The following is a 24054-nucleotide window of genomic DNA, read 5'->3' as shown; positions in this document are numbered from 1 at the left end:
TTGCAGCTAGATGCCTTCTTTCTGTGTTCACATTCCAATGAGCTTGAGGTGTTTTGCTCTCTCCACTCCCCAATATGTATCTCCAAAGCAGCCCATATGGTGTTTGAGGAAGAAATAATGCATTGCGGTATCTGATTGATAGAACTTGGGAGTCCACTCTAGTAGTCAGGTGGACTTGAACGGCTGGAACTCCCCCCCCCCCCCCCCCCCAGGTAATGATGAATGTACAAAGACTTGAATTCCAGGTGTGGATTTGGCTTTCTGGGGTGTTTGTCCTCCGCATCGGGACCATACTGAAACACCTGTCCTTTTTTTCTCTCCTAGACTACTTAGAGAATCCTAGGTATATTGTTTTTTTTTTTTTTTTTTTTTTTGAAGCCTGTTACTTTTTATAAGGCTTTTTTTCCTTCCTTGCTTCCAACCATGAAGTCATGTTTGACTTTTCAAAGGAACCACACAGTTTGACATTTTACAAAATGAACCAGGGGACTGAATATAGTAGCACATTTAGATCCATTACTTTTTTGCAGGTTTTTAGCCAGTGATGCTACATGGAGGCATTCACTTTGGGGACACTGGGCAGAAGGGGAAGCATTGTGTGTGTTGGTTCAAATTATGCGAATTTTATAATCTTGATTTTTTTTTCCTAACTTACATTTCAGTGTAGATAATTCTCACATCTTTAGTGTAAGCTTCATTGCAACTAGCTCGTGGCACATTTATGAGAAATAAGATTTTTAAAAAATTTTCTTTTTTGATTAAAGAAAACAGACCAGGTACTTTTTACTGATCTCAGGAGCAAGTTCATACTGACCTGCTTTCAGAGCTCCCAGTACCACGTTGTTTCTGCCTCTGGGCCTTTGCACACACCGTTCCTCCTTCTTGAAACAGTCTCCCCAGCACCAAGCTTTTCTCTGTGGCAGAGCTGTCTGCAGCGTATCCTTGTTCTTTGCAGGTATGACACAGAGTTTGTGAATTAACGTTGTTGAAATGAATAAAGGAGCAGGACCTCAGCCTGTTTAAACATTACATGGGTTTCCCCCGTAGCTATGTGTGAAGTGTTTTTGTTGAGGCCTGCTTTCCTTTGAGCAGACTTTTCTGAGGTCGGCCTCTGTCTCCCTTTGAGATTGGGCGTCCTCTCGCCCCCCATTAGAGGACTCGTGGCCCTGCACGCGGGGGCTCATTTTCTTGTCTTTCCTCCACTCTGTTAGGAAGTACTGTTTGAACCACCACAGAACTGACTCGGAGCCACAGTTCCTGGAGTGGTTGCTGGTCTGTGCTGTGGCAACATCAGAAAGAAAGGAATGATGAGGTCCTTTGTTCCTGGGGCAGAAGATACAGGTGGAATCTGGCAGGTGGGGTGTCCTCATGGGAGTGTCCATTGGAATGCGCCATGCTTAATTAACATGAACGCAGGCCCCCCTAAGGGAGAGGCAGCCCTGACATTCTTCTGCAGGAGGGTCACTGACATCCTTCGTCCTGAAACACCCCTGTACAGGACAGGACATTCTAGAGAAATGTTAGCAAGCAGGACCGTCCTTGGAGTGAGACCCTGCGCCTTTGTCGGGCCCTTAGAGGCGACCAATCGTGCAGCCTGGGAAAGTTAGTTCAAGGAGCATCTCCTGAAAGGAGGGACACTCTTTGCATCAGCTCGTGATTAGTGTAACCCAGGGAAACTGGTTCCAGCAAAGATTGATGCTCTGTGCCCGCTGCAAAATTTAAAAGATAAAAAGAAGAGTCATGGTTTCCTTGACTGGATAGGAATGTCCCCTACTTTGCAAAGTAATGAAATACACAGATGTTAAAATGAAGAGAGACAGAGATAAATGGGGAATAATAGAGCACCGGCAGCAGCAGCAGCAGCAGCGAAGAACCAACTTAACATAAACACTTGGGAACTGTGGGGTGTTCTCAGCCTGTGGGCTTCTAGGAATATCTTTGCCAGCAGGGGAGGATCGGCCTATCTCAGGTGGACAGGCTGGGGCCGGAGGCTTCTCCTGTAGCCATCTGTGGCCAGAAGACAGTCCCCGTTCCTCTGGGAGGAGGCAGTCAGTGATCAAAAGGGTGCTGAAATGTGAACTATGCCCATCCTGTGACCTTGCACTTCTACCTTAAAGAGATGTCGTACAAGTGGGGAGTATAGTATATGCATCTGTGTGTGCGGTGTTAACTGAAAACACACCAAATAGCCATCAATAATGGAACTTAGGTGCACTAAGGGGGGACAGAGGTGCACTAGAATTACCAGTAGCTGTTAAAAGTGATAGCGTGGACCTGTAGTTATCAACATGAAAAGATGTCACACTATATTGGGAATGACAAAAGCAAGTTTAGGATAGTATAGTGTTTTGGGGGTGCATGTGGGTAAAAATATATGCTCAGATTTTTATTAATTTACTCAGTAATTATTGAGTAATGTGTGCTAACCAGGCACTCTCTGGGCATTGGAGGTAGAACAATGAACAACACCGTGGTCCTTAGCTCTTCGGAAGTGAAGCACTTGGAACCAGCAGCGTTGGCATCACCTAGGAGCGCTGGGAATACAGAATCCCGGTCTCCACTCCAGACCTACTACTACATTTTACTGAGGTCCTAGGGCGAGCCATTTGCACGCACTAGTTTTTGAGATCATGCTGCAGGAGTGTGTTTACTAAAATGGCCACAGTGGCCTTGCCTGGGTGGCAGCAGTTCAGGGCAGTTTTCACATTTATCCTTGTATATTTTCCCCGTAGTTTGAATTTTTCATGGTGAGCTTTGTCATGGGTTTATAAAAGCCAGGATGGCAATTTTGCAAAAGACCTTAAAGCTCCTGCTTCTGGTTCTTTGGGCTGTCACAGGCACACACTGGCAGGATCTGGGAGTGGGAATTGGAGGCAAGCCGGGGGGTGGGGAGGGCGGGGGTGGAGGTGGCAGCTGTTGCTCATTTGGCCAACTACAGATGCCTGGAAGAGAGACCCCAGATACGCGTGGTTTTGGCCTGAGCTCTTGCCACAGCCTGCGAGATGCTGCAGGCCTGAGGAACGAGTTCCTGGCTGCTTTGGCTGAGTGGAGGGGCTCTGGTGACTGTTGTGGGGTGACTCTGTGGGGAGGGTCTGGGCCAGTAGCTGCAGACAGCAGGGCCATGCTGCAGCACCACATCCTCCAGGACCAGCGAGCAGCCCTGAGCCCCTTCTGGGCAGACTGGCAGCCAGACTGGCAGCGTGGTGCCCGCTCCAGAGTGTTTCTCCCCACGGCTTGGAAGGTTCTGGCCATGTGGTAGAGGGGCTTTCAGTTTCACGGGCCCCCCACCTGAATCTGAAGCCCAAGGTGGGATTTGGCAGGCCGTGGCTCTATCGCACCCTGCCTCAAGCACCTTCTAGTTGAAAGAGGCTAGACTTGGGGACTGAGAACTGGATTCTAGCCCAGTCTGACCCTAAATAACTGTGTGACTGCAGGCAAGTCTCAAACTGCCTCCTTACGCCTCAGTTTTCCGCTCCGTGGTAAGAGCCTCAGATACTGAACGAAGCTATGTGCTCCAGCTGTTGTGCACATAGAGATTGGGTCTTTGTTCTGGGGGTCTCATAGCTTGGCCACACCGGGGTGTCTCCTGGTTCCCCTCTAGTCCTCATGTAATCCCCAGACACTGGTCCTGCATTTTGGAGGCCAAAGCAGCTTTACATCTAGGACAGTGGCAGGGAGAGCTTATTGCAGATTTGCTTGTTTATGGCCTTGCTGGCAAAATAAGAAGTTGGCAACTATTTTAGTCCTTCACCCACCCCCATCCCGTTTTGTAAAAAAAAAATTTTGTTTTACCAACCTGTAAAAATCAGTCACTGTGACAACCAGGCCCTAAGAGGGGAGAGGACACAGACCAGGAAATAAACCAACCCAGGAGAGCACTGGCTCTTGTCTCCCCCTGCTAGCGAAAAGCCATCAGCCTGAAAAGTTCACGGAGCAGGTCCTCGAAAAATAGTGAATTCCGGGTGATGGGTGTCAGGGAGTCCCCCTGTCCACGTCGGTGACGTCAGACACAGCCAAGCTTCCACTGTCGGCTGGGGGCGCTGCTGAGCTTCCTGCTGAAATCTCCCCTTCGTGGAAATGGGGGCCAGCGGAGGGACCCCCGAGCCCTGCAGTGGGTCGTGCAGGCAGGAGCAGCCGACAGCTGCTGTCAGCGGCTGGCTTCTCTCGGAGCCTCAGCCAGGCGCTTGGCTGGCCACCTGTGACCCGGCTGGCCCGTGGCCTTAGCAGGCGTCCGACGGCGCAGATGTACATCCTGTAGGACGGCTCCCCCCCGACAGAGCCAGTGGCTGAGCATCGCCGTCAAGGCAGCGCGACTCATTAGTGATTCTTGAGAAGGGCTCAGGGGCAAGGCCAGAGAGCTGGTTAATTGAATGGTGGCTAATTCATTTATAATTATTCATATTCTTTTTCTTTGTCTCCTAAAGCCTGATCCTTTGGAGCTGGCCTGAGCCTTAGAATTGTCTAAAGAGGCAGAAGAGCAGACGAGTCCAGAGCTTTCCTAGCACGGTCAAGCTCCTCCCTCACTTCTGGACCTCAGGTCTCCTATCTGTGAAATAGGCTTTTTGTGAGGAGTAAATGAGGTGGTATTTGTAAAACCTGGAGTGGAATGCTTCGCCCATGGGAAGCATCGAGTCAGCTACCTGTTATTACCCAGTCCCACTCTCTCGTATAGGCTCATCTGTATATTCAGAAAATATTTATTACCTGGGGTCCACACTATATAGGGCAGCTCCTTGAAAAGTGGTGAGTGAAAGTATTCAAATGCATCTGTTCATCATTCAAGTAGCACAGCACAAAGCCGGTGACGTCCTTTCCTAGGAAGGATAAGAAAGAAGCAGAGTGAAGGCTCGAGAGGTGGAGGGTGGGAGTCTGAGTTTCTGGGTCAATGATACAGTGTCTGTATAAGTGGAGGCTTGGGCCATGTGACCCTAGGAGAAAGAGTTCAGGCCAAGGGAACGGCAGGGTGCACATTGGTCCTGAGGTGGGAGCATGTGCGACAGCTCCCCGGGGAACAGGGAGGCCTGCATCGCCGGGCAGGGAGCATGGGTAGGTGTGAGCTGGAGGGGTTTCAGGGCTGAACGATGCTGGGATACGGGCTTTAGGCTTTTCTAAGCTGCTGGGAGGGCAGTGACGTTTCAATTGGAAGTTTACAAGGAAGCAGCTCTCTGATGTCAGAGCCCATCAGTAGCACTGATCTGGTGGCCAGAGCAAGGCCAGCTCGTCCCCTGGTTTGAGCATCCACCTCTGGGTCTTGCCTGTCACAGCTGTTACCATGGTGTTTGCTAAATGGTGACTTTCTGTTTTGCACAGCCGCTCTCTGTTTAATAATTAGAGTTCTTCTATAAGGAAAAAATCCCTTCTTCCCCATTTACTTATTTATCCAACGATCTATGATGCCAGTATGGACTCACAGATACTTTTCGTCTCCTCTGGGTTATAGTTCAAAGCTATGATTATTTTGTCACTCAGAGTGTCACAGCTCTGACCACAGTGGGGAGCTCCTTCACATTGACTCCCGTGTCCTTCTGACATGCCTCCATCGTATGTTGAGCACTTCTTTCCTCTTTGGCAACACAAGACCCTCCAGGTTCATGTTGGGTTTCCCCCGGGAACTAACTGCTTCTCCAAGGAGCTCTGGTTCCCTTTATTGGATAATGGTATTTAGAAACCACGATCTGGTGCTGGGTGTGCTCATTTGCTACTGGAGCGTATTGCTTCTTATCCTTCTAAGCAGACGGAACTGGGAAATCCATGTATATATGCTAACCCAGGCATACACACCAGATCGATATATTTTTCTCTCTTTATCTATCTTTCTGTCTGTGTGTCTGTGTATCTAAGTATCTGTCTATCTTTACAAACCTTGAATTTGTACGGATGCCTTAACTTCCAGTCCGATGCTTCAGGGATCATTTAGCTCCTCTACTTTCCTTATTTCTAACTTCTTCCTCTGAGAGTGAGAAGCCTCATGGTTTTTATTTGCAGTCTGTTTACTTATTTGTTGAGTTCAAGTGCACACAAAGGTAGTTTCAGAACTGCTAATCCATACCCCGGTGACAAATAAAAGTAGAGTGCTCTATTTGTGTACAATTCTTTTTCTTTAGCCTGATAGAATCCAGGCAAAAAAAAAAAAAAAAAAATTCCTGAGTTACATAGACTGGTTCTGTTTCTCCCCACACCCTTCAGTGTGGTGGGCTTACTCCTCTGTAATCCAGTTGCATTCGCTTTTGCTGTTTCTATCCCATTTTGAATATCCACACGCATACACACATGTGGATGATTTTAATTGTTTACTGTTTGGGTATGTAAAATATTGGGGTTCTAAGAGTCAGAGCTGATAGACTCATCCCAGCTGCCTCGTTCTAATCCCATTTCCCTATTCTTTCCACCTCTTTCCTACCCCCCCCCCATACATAACCAGTCTCTTTAGTTTCTGATTTATCATTCCTGTGTGTCTTCTGCACAAATGAACCAATCTGTATACATTTTCTTATATCTCTTTCTTTTCCTCATATAGAGCTCATATAGAGGGTTAAAATATTGTAGATACTCCTTTGCACTTTGCTTTCCCCCCCACTTAACAGTGTATCCTTAGATCATTTCATATCAGCTCATAGAGATCTTCCAGAATTAGCTTTTTTGTTTTTTTGTTTTGTTTTGAATGAGCTTCTTTGACTTTGGCAATCAGGAAAAAAAATTAGCCTGAAGTAATTTTAAAGTAAAGTAAAATTAAATTCTAAAGTAATTTTAAAATTCTGTAATGATGATTGATAAATAGTATAAGCATTACCATTAATTGAACATCTACTATATACCTGAGTCCGTGCTAATAAGCATTTCGTATAGATTATCCCATTGAATCCTTCCTAGAGCTCTGGGAGGTGGATGTTACCTCCAATTTACTGATGAGGGAACAGACTCAGTAATATTTAGAAACTTGCCTAAGTTCATAAAAAGTAGAGCCACAATTTGAGCCCAAGACACTGTCTCCCAAGTTTGTGCTTTTGAAAAGCATACCAGCACCATTATGGAAGTTCCAGGTTGTAACAGTGATGGGGATTTTTAAAACCCAGGCATGTCCCAGGCCTTAAAACCCTGTTGATTGTGGATGATGCTGCCAAAGTTGGCATGTTCCTGATGGCAGGAACATGAAGGTAATATACAGCCTGTTTGTTTCCAAGAAATGCCCTTCCTTCTTGAGGACCACAGGTCTTGCCTCTAAGGCAGGAGATGAGAGGGATGCTAGTCGGGGCCTGCTACCTGGGATGCAGCAATAGATCTGATCTTATACCCCGTAATCACAAGCTAGAGCAGTCAGCACCATTAACGGGGAAGTACATTACCCCACAGGGCTGTTTGGTTAGCTGGGCACTCAATCAAGCCCGAGTTACAGCAGTTTCTGTTAAAACTGTTTGTACAGCAGGAGGGGAAGAAGAATTTCTCTGAGCAGGAGTCTGGTTTGTGTTGTGAGAAATGACAGATAGGCAGTTGAGTTGGTCGAGAGCTTGGCTTCTGGAATCTGAGTGCCCGGGGTCTCACCACATGTCATATTTGCTAGCTGTGTGGCCTTGGGTCAGTCACTTTACCCTCAAAGCACACCTCTGGAGTGGGGATAAGAAGCATACCTGTCTTTGCCAGTGGTTCCCAAGATTGCCCCCAGGCCCAGTGATTTGCTGGGAGGATTCAGTGAACTCAGCATATAGTCCTGTGATATATTATAGTAGAAGGACACAAAGCCAAAGCAGCAAAGGGAAAAGGCAAATGGAGTGAAGTCTAGAAGAAACTGGGTTCAAACTTTAAGAGTCCTCTCCCAGTGAAGTGGCACAGGATGCACTTAATTCCCCAGCAACAAGTCGTGACAGCCCGTGAGAAATGCTTTCCGCTGGGGAAGCTCATTACAGACTCAGCGACCGGGGATTTTACTGGGGGCTGGTTACGCAAGCACTGTCTGCCCAGCATGTACCCAAATCCCAAACTCCCAGAAGAAAAGCAGGTGTTCAGCATAAATTGCACTGTTTGCATAAATAGTTTAGGTGCAGTGAGCCTTTCTTAGGAGAAGGTGGTGTGAGCCCTCACAAAATCCAGGTTCCCAGATGCCAGCCGCACGAGGGCCAACCTTGGAAGCAGGCAAGCCTCTCTACAGGGTAGCCGTCTCAGGCCTGTGATGTTGAATTTTTTTCTACACACCAGGCCGTTGGGTGGTTGGTGGGTGGATTAAATGAGATCATCCATGGAAAGCTCTGGCCATGGTGTCTAGTATGGGAAGCACTTGGTACCTGTAGACACTTCTGACCGTCAGGGAATGAATTATGAGTGATCCGTTAGCACCTCAAGAGGAGGCTCATCCATCGCCCGTCTGCTCCCCTGTTCATTCCTTTGTTCAGCACACTCTGAGTGAGCCCTGCTGGTACAGGGCCATGCAGACACAGCGGGATTAGCCACCCCATTCCTCAAGGGTGGTGCACATGGGCTTCAGTCTGGCTGGGCATTCATTGGTGGTGGGTGGTGGTGGTAAGAGATCTTTCAGGACTTCAGGTAAATGTGAAAGGACCCCTTTGCACCCTTAGAGTTAGTGGGATGGGTATGCAAGTGGTTAGAAAACTTAACCTCCTAATGGCTTGCTCTTTGTCTTGTCTCCCCATCTGTAGCCAAGGCTAAGTCAAAATGCGGCCCGACCTTCTTCCCTTGTGCCAGTGGCATCCACTGCATCATTGGCCGCTTCCAGTGCAACGGGTTCGAGGACTGTCCTGATGGCAGCGACGAAGAGAACTGCAGTAAGTACCAGGAGCACTTGTGCACCATCCTGTGTTCATTCCGGGGCCTCCATCGCAGCCCCCCCTTCTCTGTGCTCCTCACTCCCTTAGGCTCAGGCATCTTCTGTTGTTATACCCAGATCCTGTTCTTCACACTTCTTTCTGGAGTACATGGCCAGCTCCCATTTATCGGGGACTCTGTGAAGTGCTCTAGGCCTGGGACATACTTTGTTTTCTGTTCTAACAAAAAACTCTGCAGGTGTAGGTGTCTGATGATATTAACAAATACAGAATCTGAAGTGTAGGGACGTCAGGGAACTCATCCAGCATGACACAGGTCCCACTGGCAGAGTCGATTCTCTGCTCCCTTAGACCCTCCTCTGGTTGACTCTCCCACTCAACCTCATGTGCTTGCTTTCCTTCCCACTTTGAATTATTTTTAAGGGGATGTGTATGTATTAACATATGTCAGAAGAAATTACTTTTTATAGAAGACTTTATTTATTTATTCATGAGAGACACAGAGAGAGGCAGAGACACAGGCACAGGGAGAAGCAGGCTCCCTGCCGGGAACCCGATGTGGGACTCGATCCCAGGACCCCGGATCACTCCCTGAGCTGAAGGCAGATGCTCAGCCACTGAGCCACCCAGGCATCCCAGAAGAAAGTATTTTTTAAAAAACACCCAAATAGTATAGAAAGCTAACGTTCTCCCTGCCTTGTGACCGTCTCGATTCCTTTCACTGGCTGTGTGGTATTCCAAGGTAGCAATGCATGGGCGGATACACGTCCCCTCTCATTCCCTCTGCCCAGCCTGCCCAGCCTCTCAGCCCTGCGGGTGCTGAGCTTCACACTCCATGGCCCGGACACACGCAGTCCTTTCCTGACCAACATCTCTTGTGTCCAGAACCACTTCTCACACCGCAGCTGTGGGGACCGTCAAGCATCTCTTCCCCACCTTCCATGCTGTCAGCTCTCCGTGCAAGTGGCTTTGGAACTCACAAAATATCAAAAAATATAAAAAGAGGAAAACGAAATTGCCCCAAATGATGCATTGTTCATAACTGAGGTTTTTTTGTGCCCGTCCTTTCTCTCTCTCTCTCTCTCTCTCTCTCTCTCTCCCCCCCCCTTCCTCCCTCCCTGTATGTATTATATATGTATGTGTATATATACACGTGTCATTCACCAGGATTGTTATCATCAGCAATATAATTGTCATATATATTATCAGTTGTTTTCAAAACATGTTTTAATGACTTGTGGTTTTGAGAAACTTTCTTTCCCTTACCCCGTTCGTTCTGCCTTAAGCCCCTAAAGAGGAGGGGGACCATCGCCCGTGTTATTTATGCCTTTCCAAGGAACACAGTTGTCTCTGTGCCCTCCCAGTGGGGACACGAGGAGTATATAACTCTCCCGTGTGTCTTCTCCTTTTGCCTTATTTCATCTTCTGGATCCCACATGGCAGAAATACGGCTTAGAGGCTGGATTGCTGAAAGGTTAGTAGAGTAGCGGGAGCCCACCTTAGGAGGAAGACACAGGTCACTAACAGAGTAGCAGCCTGATGGAGCAAGATGACTCTGGAGCTGCAGAGTCAGGCCCCAGGTTTGTGTGCTGCCCTGATTAAGCTAGGTTGGCTGCGCTTCATAATCGCCTTGCTCAATGGTTTCCTCTCCTCATGAAACGGAGCCGCCAAGAGCATGCTTCCTGGGTGGTTGTGACAGTTAGACGAGGCGGCATCTGAAAGGGGTTCAGTGTGGTGGCTGGTTTTCAATGGAGTTTAAAAACCCGTAGTGACTTAAAATTGAGTGATTAAGAGGAAGACCCTATTTACTACCATTTCGTCTTTGGCTTAGGTTGCCCAAGGATGTACTTGTTTTATATTTCACTAAGTGCTTTAGTGTGTGTCAGCTAGATCATAGCTTCCTACAGTCCATGGGGATCTTAGAACCTGAGGGGGGAGTTTTATGTACCTATTTATATACACATATTAGAGGGTAATTCGGTGGCAATAAAAAGCAAGTGTGATAAATTCTGGTACGTACATTCTAAATGATCGTGCCATCGTGCGTACTCCCTGCCATATTAAAGACCCTGTATGATTTAAATGTTTGGATATTGGTCTTTAATTGTCTAAATGACTTAATTATATCCATTCCAAATTAGATCATTGAGGATTAAGCCAGCATTTTCCTCTGGCATATCCACCATCTAAAAATAATGGGTTTTAAATCACTATTTGAAACTGGTAAATAAAAGGAGAGAACCCAGCATTTATCCTTCTTTTTCTAGATGCATTGTGCTTCTGAGTAATTAAATAGCCAATACATAAAGATTTTTTTTTTTTAATTGAAGAATACCAGCTATCATGGAAAAATGAGAGAATTAGAGTATCTGTTTTGTAACCCTGGTGAAGAAGTGGATCATCTGTAGCTCCCGAAAGCATTAGATGAAAAATTGATGGGGAGCTTTATAAGGGATGGATGGGGCTGAAAATGCCTGAAACCAGCCGTCCATCTGTTCACAGATGCTCTGGATCAACATTGTACCACTTCAAGCAGAATGTGGGAACCCTCTCACCCAATAGATCTCTTCATGTTCTAGTCGTCTGAGAACATCTACATACGTTCAGAATCCTGAAAGGCAATGTTTTAATTTTTGCTTTAAGCTCTCAAATGCATTTTAAAGAACTCCAGTGGAGAAGAACAGTCTGTTTTTACATTTACCCAGAGACTTGCCATTTTACTTGCTCATCCTTCACTCCCAATATTCCAAGTCTCCTTCTGGTATCGTTTCCCTTCTGGCTGAAGCATTTCCTTTAGCCATTCTTTTGAAGCAGGTCTGCTGGCAACACATCCTCTCCCTTCATCGGACACTGTCTCAATTTCACCTTCATTCCTGAAGGATATTTTTACTGCATATAGAATTCTGGGTTGACAGTTCTTTTTTAAAGCACTTTAAAAACGCTGTGCCACTTCCTCTGGCTTCTGTGGTTTCCGATGAGAAATTTGCAGCCATTCAAATTGTTTCCCCATAGAAAATGCATCGTTTTTCTGGCTGCTTTGAAGATTTTTTTTTTTTTTTCTCCCAGTTTAGCTCTCAGCAGCTAGATTATAGTGTGTCTGGCTACGGGGATTTCTTTGAGTTTACTCTGTACAGGATTCTGTTTGAATCTGTAAGTTTTTGTCTCTTGCTATACGTAGGACTTCTTCAGCTATTCTTTCTTCAAATGATTTTCAAGCACTCTTTGTCCTTATCGGATTTGGATAATAACTTTGGATCTTTTGTGATTGTCCTACAGGTTCCTGAGGCTCTGTTCAGTTTTTAATCAGTCTTTTTCTTTTCATTGTTCAGGTTGGATACTTTCTATTAGCCTTTTGTCAAGTTTCTTTTTTTTTTTTCCTGTCATCGCCAGTCTGCTTTCAAGCCCATAGAGGGTGGCATTTTTTTTTTTTTACCCCCCCCCCGTTACTATGTTTTTTTAGTTTTAATGTTTCCTTTCAGTTTTCTTTTATATCCTCTGGGTTCTTTGCTGAGACCACCTATTTTCCATTTGTTGAGAGAGTTTGTGTGATTGCTTGTTAGTGTCTTTCTGGAGTAGCTGCTTTAAACGTCTTCATCATGTAATCCCAACATCTGTCTTATCTTGGCGTTGGTGTCCGTTGATTATCTTTTCCTGTGAGGATTGAGATTTCCTGATTTTTCGCAAGGCAAGTAATTTTGGATTATATTCTGGATATTTTGATGATTATGTCTGACACTCTTTTTGTTTTGTTTCAGTCCTACGGAGAATGTTGGTATTTTTTAAAATAAATTTATTTATTCATGAGACACAGAGAGAGAGAGGCAGAGACACAGGCAGAGGGAGAAGCAGGCTCCCCGCAAGGAGCCCGATGTGGGACTCGATCCCGGATCTCGGGATCATGCCCTGAGCCGAAGGCAGGTGCTCAACCGCTGAGCCACCCAAGTGTCCCGGTAATTTTGTTTTAGTAAGCAAATGACCTTGGGGTCAGGCCACAGATTCCTATCAGCCCCTCTGTGGGCTATAGTTGCAATAGTTTTCAAGCTGTTTCTGCAGTGCTGTTTCTATACGTGGTGCCACGTACTCCCTCTGGTCAGTCTTGGACCCTGGAACCTGCACAGTGGTCTGTGCATTTGGTTCTCAAAGTCTTTGGTGTGCTGACTAGGACCACATCCATGCATGTGCAGCCTGGGGATCAGCCTAGACGTTCATAAATTTCTTTAGGGAGCCACTTTTCCAAGTCCTCCTACTCCACGATCTCTCTGATGCTTTCCAGATTCCTGGCACACTCTGTGGGGGAGGGAGGGAATAGGTAAACCCACCACCATTTCAGCGATAGCTCGAATTTTAGCCTTCTTCCCCACTTGAGTTACTCTAGTTTACTTCTCAGAATCTAAAAGAGCCGCTGTATTTGTACATGCATTTGGCTAGGCTTCTGTTCCAGCTGCATTCAGGGAGGGAGCCAGGGCGGGTGTCATTATTGCACCTGACCCGGAATTGGAACCTCTCGCAAGTCAGTCTGAGCATCAGAAGAAAAGAGACAGCCAGATGTTGTTTGCCTTCAGATGTGACCTGGCAGGAGCACACATCATCACTGTGAGGGATTTCTGCCTGCATTTGCAACCAGATTCTGACGGAGCCTCTAAATCTGCCTTAGTCAGTCCCGGCTGCTATAACAGAAGGCCATGGATTAGGGGATTTGCGCAGAAACTTACTTCTTAGAGTCCTGGAAGTCCACCACGCAGCGTACCATCATGGCTGGGCTGTTGGTGTGGGCTGGCTTCCTGTAATGTCCTCACCTGGCCTTCCTTGGTGCAGACACACACAGGGAAATCCCTTGGCCGCTCATCTCATGGGGGCCCTAATCCCATCATGAGAGCACCACCTTCATGACCTCATCTTACCCTAATCTCCTCCCAGAGCACCCCTCCCTCCATCCTGAGACCATCCCGCCTATGAGGGGTTAGGGCTTCAGCATGTGGACTCCGGGGGACACACACAGCATGCAGTCTGTAACACCATCCATTGGTTTACGGGAAATTCAGGGACAGGGGAACATGTTAGTGACTCCATAGGGGACAAACTGCCAGATCCAGAATGTGGGAGATTTTACAGGACTCCATTTCCTGCATTAATAAATTCTAAGAAAAATTAGAGGAAGAAGGAACCTACAGATTGATGGGGTATGAGAGACAAATGAGTCAAATGCAATGTACAGATCTCATTTCAATCCTGACTCCAACAAACCCCATCTGTTAAAAAAAAAAATACCCCAAATTGAGTTAATTGGAAAAATGTGAATTGTAGTTGTATATTTGATGATGTTAAGGCATTATTGTTAGTTTTTTTTTTATTGTTTTTTAAAAGTGTGAGAATGACTTTTTTTTTTTTTTCAAGAGAGAGAGGAAGTGTGTATGTATGCAGAGGGAGGGTGGAGGGAAAGAGAATCTCAAGCAGAGGGAGGGTGGAGGGAAAGAGAATCTCAAGCTGACTCCCCATTCTGCATGGAGTCTGATGTGGGGCTTGATCTCAGGACCCTGAGATCATGACCTGGGCCAAACCAAGAGTTGGATGCTTAACTGACTGAGCTACCCAAGTGCCCTGATACTCTGTTTATTATTTTTAAAAAGTCCTTCTATACAAAGATACATATGTACACATACATATATAATATCCTATAGTATATTAGATATTTATAAGAATAATATGTAATAAAGACAATGGAATTGCATGAGGGGTAGTGAATGAGATTATAATTGAAATAAAAACATCGGTGAATTGGTAAAGTTTAAGGCCAGGTGATCAGAACACGGGGGTTCACTATGCCAGCCTCTATTTTTCGATATTTGAAGTTTTTTGTAATAAAAGAATAAAAAGAAATAGAGATAAAAGAGACTTTTTGTTGACTTACATCCTGACTTCTCATAAATAACAAGAGAGTCATATCTTTAAAGAACCTTGTTTCTACAAACATGTTTTCCCACCTTTTGCATTCTTTTGACACGAGAGTGAAGCCAGAACCAGGATGTCCTCTTAGAGGCTCATGACGCTGAGATTTTACCCTTTCACTTTTTGTCCTTCCTCCCCTGGTTGTGTTGGGCCTCTCCTTCTCCCGTGTGCCCAGACCTCTTTGGCTGGATGTGGGGCACTGGCCCGGCTGGGCGCGCAGCCCTGCCCTGGGTCCTCATTCGGAGAGGATGGGGACTCCTGCCCAGTGCCGAGATGGCAGGTGGCCTGAGTGGCCACTGTGGGACATTGACTCAAGCTAAGGATCTTCTACTCTTTCTTTCTGTGTAGTTGTGCCCAGAAGAACCACCATGTCCTCCTAGAATGTGTTTCTTCCACTGCTGACGGATTCTTTCCTGTCCCTCTAAACTGCTGCCTGGCTTCACCAGTGCATCTAGTTTTGGTTCACAGAGCCCCTCCGTCTTGGCATATTCCCAGGATGCCAGTCGTGTCAGCCAGATTAGATTCTATATTTTGTCCTCGGCACCCTCAGGGAGTCGGGCCTACGTCGGATGAGTTGGGGAGGGGGGGAGTTGCAGCAGGGGGACTCTTCCACCCAGTGCTCTACGGCCCCCTCATCAGTGTCTCCTTAGAGACTCCTTCCTTCTGCTTAAATGACCCTCTTCTGGATAGAAACACTCCTGGTGTGTCAGGGCTGGGCTGGGTCATTCTCCTGTATGTTGGCACACCATCTTGGCCCTTCACCAGACAAATGCCACCTAAAAAGAGAGACCTGCCCTGAGCACCCTATAAAAAAAATATCTCCTTTCCTTCCCAGTCTCCTACCGTGTCTCCTTCCCCTGCCTCACCATCCTTAGTCCTGCTTTGTGTTTATTCTCAGTCTTCCCTGCCGCATCGTGACCTCGTGAAATGGTATTATTGCCAGGTTCACAGCTGTATTCCCAGGGCCAAGGATACAGTCTGGCTCAGCCTTCGCATGCAGTAAATATCTGGATTAAATCGCACTTCTCGTGCTTTATCTTCATTGCATATTGACTCGCCTGTCTCCCCACTAGAATGTAAGCTCTTTAAGAATCCAGACTGGGTTTTCTTTTATCCCCTGTGCCTAGTAGAGTGCTTTATTTCAAGGACATAGTCAATAGTAAGTGTCTGTTGAATGAATGGGCCGAGCAACTAATCGAACAAAGGGTTAAAGCAGGAAGACAGGCAGTCAGGATGTATCCCTAACATATGGAGGTCTTGCTCCTCTTCTGTGGTCTCAGATGTATACCCAGAGGGCATATTTAGGCCATACATTGTTCATTAACCCCAGCTCCTACCTTCTTTCAGATTCTCATCTTCTTTCTACAATCTATGCCGACCTGTGCAAGACACTGCAAAGGATGTAGAGATGGGTCAGATACAGGACTCTGGCATTGTTGAGATTATATTGAAGCAAGGGAGACAGAAATACTGACATCCAAATAATTAAAATATGGGGTTGGCAGTTGGGAGTGCTGGGGGAACCAGTGATTGGGGAGATTATTTCCTTCTGGGCTCATCAGTGGAAACTATTGAAGGAGATGGACGTAGGAGGATGGATACCATTAAAAAATTGGCACCGCAGTTCTGTGGGGGGTTTTCAGGCCAAGGGCCCAGGCAGAGGCTGGGAGGTATGCAAGCTGCACGGCACAGAAGCCACTTGGTTGATAGCTGCTGAGCACTAACTATGCATATGGCATGGTTCTTTTTTTTTTTTTTTTTTTTTAATTTTTTTTTTTAAATTTTTATTTATTTATGATAGAGAGAGAGAGAGAGGCAGAGACATAGGCAGAGGGAGAAGCAGGCTCCATGCACCGGGAGCCCGATGTGGGATTCGATCCCGGGTCTCCAGGATCGCGCCCTGGGCCAAAGGCAGGCGCCAAACCGCTGCGCCACCCAGGGATCCCATATGGCATGGTTCTATATGCTTTCCATGTACAATCTCATTTTAGGCTGGTAATATTATTACTCCCCCCTTTAAAAATATTTTATTTATTTGAGAGATTGAGAACATGATAAGGAAGGAGGGGCAGAGGGAGAGGGAGAAGCAGGCTCTGCTGAGCAGGGAGCCTGATACTTAGGGCTTGATACCAGGACACTGAGATCAAGGCAGACGCTTAACCTACTAAGCCACCCAGGTGCCACCCAGGTGGCCCTTTGACTCCCTTTTTATAGACAAGGAAACAGACACAGAAAGGTTAAATAACTTGCCCAAGGTCACCCAGTCAGCGGTCCAGTCAGCATATCAACCCAGGCAGTGTAAATCCAGGATCCGAGCTCTGAACCACCATATCGGCAGGTATGATTATGTATAGTACGTGTAATGTTAATTATAATAAGCATTTCTTGGATCCCGACTGTGGTGTACAGGCTAGTCTCAGTTATTTGTGTGTATTGCCTCAATTATAACAAGATCTTATAACATAGGCACTGTTTTTATCTCCCATTTTGCAGATGAGGAAGAGGAGGCTGAGAAACGTTGGATGATTTTCCTAACCTTGTGTAGCTAGTGAGTGGTAAAACTGAAACTTGAACCCAGGTGGGCTTCACGTTCAGTTCTGACCATAACAGCAAAACACCTTGGCTGAGTAGGTTGGGGCAGATCATGAAAAGTTAAGAATTGGGGATTATTTTTTTTTAAAGATTTATTTATTTATTTATGATAGAGAGAGAGAGGGAGGCGGGGGCACAGAGACACAGGCAGAGGGAGAAGCAGGCTCCATGCTGGGAGCCCGCAGGACTCAATCCCGGGACTCTAGGATCGCACCCTGGGCCAAAGGCAGGCACCAAACTGCTGAGCCACCCAGGGATCCCTGGGGATTAAATTTTTTAAATGATTTATTATTTATTTGAGAGAGAGAGAAAGAGAGCAGGAGGAGGGGCAGAGGGAGAGAATGTTGAGCATCTCCAGCAGACTCCCCGCTGAGCAGGGAGCCAGACTCGGGGCTCCATCCCATGATCCCAGAGATCATGACCTGAGCTGGAACCAAGAATCCGACACTTAACCGACTGAGCCACCCAGGCGCCCCTGGGTGGTGCATTTTATACCCAATGAGGAGCAGTTGATACTGAGCCAGGTGCAGGGTGGAGAGAGGGAGAGGGTCAAATGTGATTGGAGCCTGGAGAGCTGGGACAGGGTGGCTCCTTTAATACGAGTGGAGCCACGAGAAGAGCAGGAGAGAGGAGGTCGCCCCCTCTCAGTCATGCGGGGTGTGAGGTGAGGGGGTATTCAGGCCGCAGCGTCCGCAGGGCATCAGGGGAACGATGTTTATTGCAAGAGGAAAGGTCTGGGAAGCCATCCGTGGAAAGGTGGTGGTTGCAGCTGTGAAACTGGATAAAAGACAGGCGTGGGCGTTGGACAGGAGGTGGGCTTGTCCGGGAAGCCGTTACAGGGCGAAGGAAACCATCATCGGCAGTGAATCAGAGCTCTGCCCCTGGCACCTCGTGGACTCGAGAGGGCTTTTGAAAATTCAGATCCTCAGAGTCCTTAGAGACGCAGCGGGAGGGAGGACCCTCTGCCTCCTGCCTCTTGCCCAGAGTGGTGACCCCTTCCCCTCCTGCAGACCCAGAAGAGGTGCTGGCTCCAAAAGTGGCTGCTCACGGGCCACACTGGCTTGGGGCCGAGGGCTGCTGGGCAAGGCCTCATAGAGCAGACCCCGAAAGGAAGGCAAGAACTTGCAGTGGCTGCACACAGGCCGCCCTTTGGAAGGTCGGGGCTGCAAGCCTTTTCCGGCGCAAAGGGAATAGTGCTTGCTAATGGGACAGATGATTTGCACAGGGGCTGGGGGCCAGACGCCCTCCATCCTGGAACAGAGGAAGGCTCGGGGCAGCTCCGTCTCCCCCAGCTGCCTGGTTTCCAGGGCAGTTGGGGGCTGGAAAGCCGAGCTCTCCCCGGAGGCCATGAGGTTGGGATGCTCGGTGAGGAAGTGAGCAGTAACCGCCAGGGGCTGGGGAGCAGATGGGAAATGAGGGAGCTGGTGATGAGGAGTTTCTCATTGATGTGTTTTTATGAAGAACCCTTTGAGCTGGAAGAGGGGCCGACTTCACAGACTCTAAATGGATTAAAGGTGACATTTCCTACATCCTGCTAGAGACAGATTGCTTCATTTCCTGTCTTGAAGCCGGTCAGTTGCTTTTGGGCAACCGCCGTGGGCCTGGGTCCTTCTGCTTCAGATGTGGTTGGAGTAAGCGCTGCCAGTTTAATTAACCACTGAGCTTAACCTTCACTCTCCTCTCTCCCTCTGGCAGGGAGAGACAAGTTCTCTTTCCTGCGTATCGTGGGCTGGGAAACAGATCCTCAGATCCCTGTGTTTGTGGTGCTAATAATAATAACTGGGGAGCGCTTTGATTCTGCTCTTGAGTTCTTGGAATTGACTCTACAGACAATTTTCTCCCTCCTTCTTGAGATACACAATGTTCCTCTTTCTAGTTAACCGAAGAGAGTTATTAATACGTTTTTTGGTGACTGGTAAACCTTCCCAAGGACAGAAAACACCCATGTGGAGCACATTAAGTATTGCTAGAAAATACTGAGACATAACATCCTAAAGTAGGAAGCATGTCCTGCTCGATTTCTGAGCTATCCATTGAGCAGTGACTGCTTTAGGGTCCTGGGTAGGGCTCTGTGGGGTGGCGGGAACCTGTAAGACTGTCCCTGTCCACCTGGAGCCTACATGGTTGGTCAGCTGTGGGCCCGTGCGCACTCATCCTGAAGTTTCCCTGAGCCTGGTCAATGGGTATGGAGGCCCTGGAGGAAATACAGTGGAACCTGAGCTGTGTGGGGTCCTCGGGGGAGTGTTGCTCCTCTGGGTGAGTCTGCCCAGTAACTGAATGTGTTCAGGCCCCCGAGGACCATGGTCCACAGGGATCTGTCCACAATGTGTTGCATCTTGGTATATTCAGTGTTTACCTTCGCTGTTGACAGCGCAGGGCCATTCTTAGGACCATTAATTTTCAGACCGGGTTATAATGCAGGGTTGCTTTTGGCTCCTTTTAGAACTTTCTGGTCCCTTTTGAAACTATCTTAGGTGCTCTGCATTTGGAATTCTTAGGGCAGCTTTTTATAGCTTTGCTGTCGCCCACCGTAGTTGTCTGCTTTTATTTCTTGCTGGCGGTTCGTCTGCTGGGTGGCAGGGAGCATCTCCTCTCCCTTCTAATTTGCCGTGGCCTTGGGAGTGGGACCGCCAACCTTGCTGGAATTTACATAAATGGAGAATCGATAGATCCTGAGGCCGGTGAAGGCTTGAGAGCCGTCCTGGGAGGAAGCTCCTGGCCCTTGAACGGCTTGCACGCTGCGATGTGTGTTTTGATGGTCCGGAGGCCTTTTTCTCTGGCTTGCTGCTGGGTTTGGGAGTGTTCCTGGAGCCTCCCCTGCCTCTGTTTCTCTGTGCTGCAGCTGGGTCCGGAGAGGAGGTACTGTTTTATGAGGAGCCCTTGATAAAGAAGAGCCCCGGGTGTGGTTGTGTGCCAGCACGTCCCTGCGTCCTCTGAGCGACTGGCACCTGCGTGTAAAAGATATTAAAACAGGTGTTTGTGGGCCAGAGAGTCTTGTGAGAGAAGAGTAAAAGGAAACAGAAGTAAGTGGTCACTGAGACATGTCTGCCAGACTAGACACTTCAAACTGTGTAGTGAAATGTTTCAGACATACTGAAAAGGCAAAGTAGAATTAAAGGGACACCTGTGTCCCCTACACTCTGTTTTTAATTTTAAGATTTATTCGAGAGAGAGAAAGAGAGAAAGAATGTACATGCAAGTAGGGGAGCAGCAGGCAGAGGCAGGGGGAGAAGCAGGCTCCCCGCTGAGCAGGGGGTCCAACGTGGAGCTGGATCCCAGGACCCGGGATTATGACCTGAGCCCAAGGCAGACACTTACCTGAATGAGCCACCCAGGTACTGCCACGCCCCACACCCTGTTTTAAAAATCACATTACTGGGGCTCCTGGGTGGCTCAGTTGGTTGAGCAACTGACTTGACTTGTGCTCAGGTCATGATCTTGGGGTGGTGGGATTGAGCCCCATGTCAGGGTCTGTGCTCAATGAGGAGTCGGCTTGAGATTCTCTCTCCCTCTGCTCCTCCCCCTGTTTGTGCGCTTGCTCACTCGCTCTCTCTCAAATCTTTTTTTTTTTAAATCACACTGCCTGTTATAACTATATTAACTATAGTTAATACTAATCAATTACATTATTAGTAATAACAATAATGGTATAGGTATAGTTAATATTATATCATATACTTGGAAGTTGTTGAGAGAGTCGATCTTAAAAGTTCTCAAAAAAAAAAAGTTCTCATCACAAGAAAAGAAATGCGTAACTATGTGTGGTGATGTATGTTAACTAGTCTTGCTGTGGTGATCATTTCACAATATAAACAAACATCGAATTGTTATTTTTTTTAAGATTTTATTTTTATTTATTCATGAGAGACACACAGAGAGAGGCAGAGACATAGGCAGAGGGAGAAGCAGGCTCCATGCTGGGAGCCTGATGCAGGACTCAATCCCGGGACCCCGGGATCATGCCCTGGCCTGAAGCTGGCGCTAAACCACTGAGCCACCCGGCTGCCCTGAATTGTTATTTTGTACACCTGAAACTAATGTAACGTTATGTGCCAACTTTACCTCAATTTAAAAAATCATATTTCCATTTTGCCTTATTTGCTCTAGATTTTTAAAATAAAATGTTACTGGGTATCATTACAAGTTCACAGTACATACCCCTTCCTGGACTCTGTCCTTTCCCATCTCTTCAGAGGCATCTACTGTCCTGAATTTACTTTCCCCCGCACTACCCTATTTGTGATCTTTATCCATCTTGACTCTAGTTCACTGATTTTGAGTTTTTTTGTTTTGTTTTGTTTTGTTTTTGGTTGCTTGACTTTTTACTACTGTTCATCAGGGGTTGGCAAACTACAGCCACTCAGTCAAATTTGGCCTACCACCTGTTTTTGTAAATAAAGTTTTGTTGGAACACAGCCATGCTCTTCGTTTATGAATTTTCTATGGCTTCTTTGCATTACAGTGGTGAAGTTGAGTAGTCGTGAAAGAGACAAAGGCAGAGTGGTTAGCAGAGCCTTAAGTAGTTACTGATTGGCCCTTTACAGAAACAGCCAACTCCTGCTGTAGAATTGTGTAGCACCAAAAAAAAAAAAAAAAAAAAAGAATTGTGTAGCACATTGTATTTATTCTCCTGTGGGTGAACATTTGGGTCATTTCTAATTTTTTAATTTTCTAAACAGTGCTTCAGTAAACATTTTTGTTTGTTCAGGATTCTCCGTGGAGTGTCTAGCTGGAAGCAAAATTGCTGGGCTGTAAGGCATGTGCAGCGTTTTATCGGATATTCCTAAATTGGTCTCCAAGGTGGGTCCGCCAGTTTGCACTCCCACTGGTGGTGGGAGACCTTCTCTCCCTCCACATCCTTGCCAGCAACCTGGTATTTTAAGACCTTAAGCTTGGCCAGTCTTCTGTGGTTAAAGTGGTGCTTCATTACCGATGACCGTCAACATTTTTTCCAGTTGTTATTGACCATTTGCCATTCGTCTTGCGGGAAGTTGCCTGATCCCGCCCTTTGCCCATTTTCCTACTGAGTCGTTTGTCTTTTTTCCTCTGTAGTTGGGAGAGATCTTTATATAGTTGGGGTGCTAGTCTTTTCAGTTACTTACATGCGGTAAAGCCAGTCTGTGACCGGGTTTTCAGCCAGTCTGGATTCTTTATCAGAGCTGTGTCTTACGTCAATCTTGAAGGTGTCTGTGATCTGTATCCACACATACTTGTGTACATGTATATATATAATCTATGTGTGTACACACGTGCATGCGCACACACACACACACACACACACAGATGACTTCTTTTCCGTGGGTAAGTTTGCAGGATTGAAAGGGTGTAAGGCTGAAGAAAAGCAAGTATTTGCCAGCACTGTCAGCGAGGTTGATTCAGCACAGATTCCCCAGCAGGGTGTTCACATACGTGTGCAAACACCCCATCTTGGAGCAATTAGGGCCCCTTTCCGAGGCTGTCCGTCGGAGTGAGCTGATTGCTGCTGACACTTTGGCTGCATACACGGGACCCACAAGGTCCCAGGGAACGCTGAAGGCCACCACGGTGGGATGCTGAAGGGTTTGGAGGGCTGCCTTGGACAGAAACCGAACGTGATTTGTGGTTTGGGCTTCCCCATTTTGGTTTTGGCTGAAATCAGACCTCGGTTTCATTCTGATCAAGTTGAACCATTCTCTGGCCCACAGCGATTTAGATCATTAAAACGTATATTTCAGGCCAGACGACTTTTGTTTGACTTTACACTGGCCCATTATCCTTAAAACCAAGAGCCCTGGCTTCCTCCAGCCCTCTACCTTCTCTGACCTTTCAAGTCAAACTTCCTGAGTTAAATAGTTACGGATATTAAAAACAAAAAACAAAAAACAAAAAACAAAAACAAAGAAAGCCAGACCTCTGAGTCCTTAGGGTTTTTGAAGCCCTGTGAAGTCTTCGAGCCCTTGCAGCCTCGATCTGTGTGTATCTAAATAGTAGCTCCGCGAAGCATGCGGGGAAGATGTATTACAAATGCCATCTTGCAGTTGAGGTCCACCGAGGAACACCACAGCGGACTCGCCCCTGATCCCTTAGCAATCTCTGTGCTGGGCACCTGGCGCCCCAACCTGGTGCTCTTCCCACCACATGTAATGCAAGTGTGGGCTCCGTTCATTACTCGACATCCAGTGTGACCCCTCCTCATCATGCCAGTACTGCCTCTGCAGGGAGGGCCGTGCTCTTGGGACCAAGACAGACCTAACTAGGGGAGCGTGTCTCACGTTCCCTGAGCCAGTGCTGCGAGTCAGACTTTGCACTGCACATTTGCTCACATGTCATCTCATTTGATGTGCAAATTAATGCTGTAAGCAGGGCCTGTCACCGGCACAGCTGTAGGGGCCCAGGCTCAGCCTGGAAGTGTGCCATGCTTGCTGTTATGCCTTTCTTGAATTTTTAATTTTCAAACAGCTGACCCCTCCCCACCAAACCCGCATTTTCGGTTTGCACTGGGCCCCACACATTTTGTAGCCAGTCCCATCTATAGATAAAGAAACCGAAGCTCGAAGAGGTGAAGTAATTTGCACAGGATTACGCAGCTCATAACTGGCAGAGCTGGGATTGGACTGATTTCTACTTTGCTATTTCATTTATTGAAAATAGAGCTCTGGAATGAGCCTTGTTTGAATTGCACTGCACGGAACTGGATCAAGGGGAACTGCGTTGTGAAAATGCTGATCTTCTGTGGAAATTTGCTTGTGTGTTGTTAAGAAGC

General features: G+C 47.0%; 1 protein-coding gene across 1 annotated transcript in view; it reads left to right on the top strand.

Annotated features, from left to right (window-relative positions):
* The window catches only part of LDLRAD3 (low density lipoprotein receptor class A domain containing 3), a 233095-nt gene that overhangs the window by 103830 nt on the left and 105211 nt on the right, over positions 1 to 24054 (top strand). The window contains exon 3 of the mRNA XM_038563024.1: positions 8649 to 8774. Within this exon, the coding sequence (XP_038418952.1) occupies positions 8649 to 8774 (126 nt within the window). The remainder of the gene's footprint in view (positions 1 to 8648; positions 8775 to 24054) is intronic.

The sequence above is a fragment of the Canis lupus genome, chromosome 18 (assembly GCF_011100685.1).
Source record: "Canis lupus familiaris isolate Mischka breed German Shepherd chromosome 18, alternate assembly UU_Cfam_GSD_1.0, whole genome shotgun sequence".
In the NCBI taxonomy this organism is placed as follows: domain Eukaryota; kingdom Metazoa; phylum Chordata; class Mammalia; order Carnivora; family Canidae; genus Canis; species Canis lupus.
The sequence above is the reverse complement of the archived record's forward strand: the minus strand, read 5'-3'. Positions and strand labels throughout refer to the sequence as shown.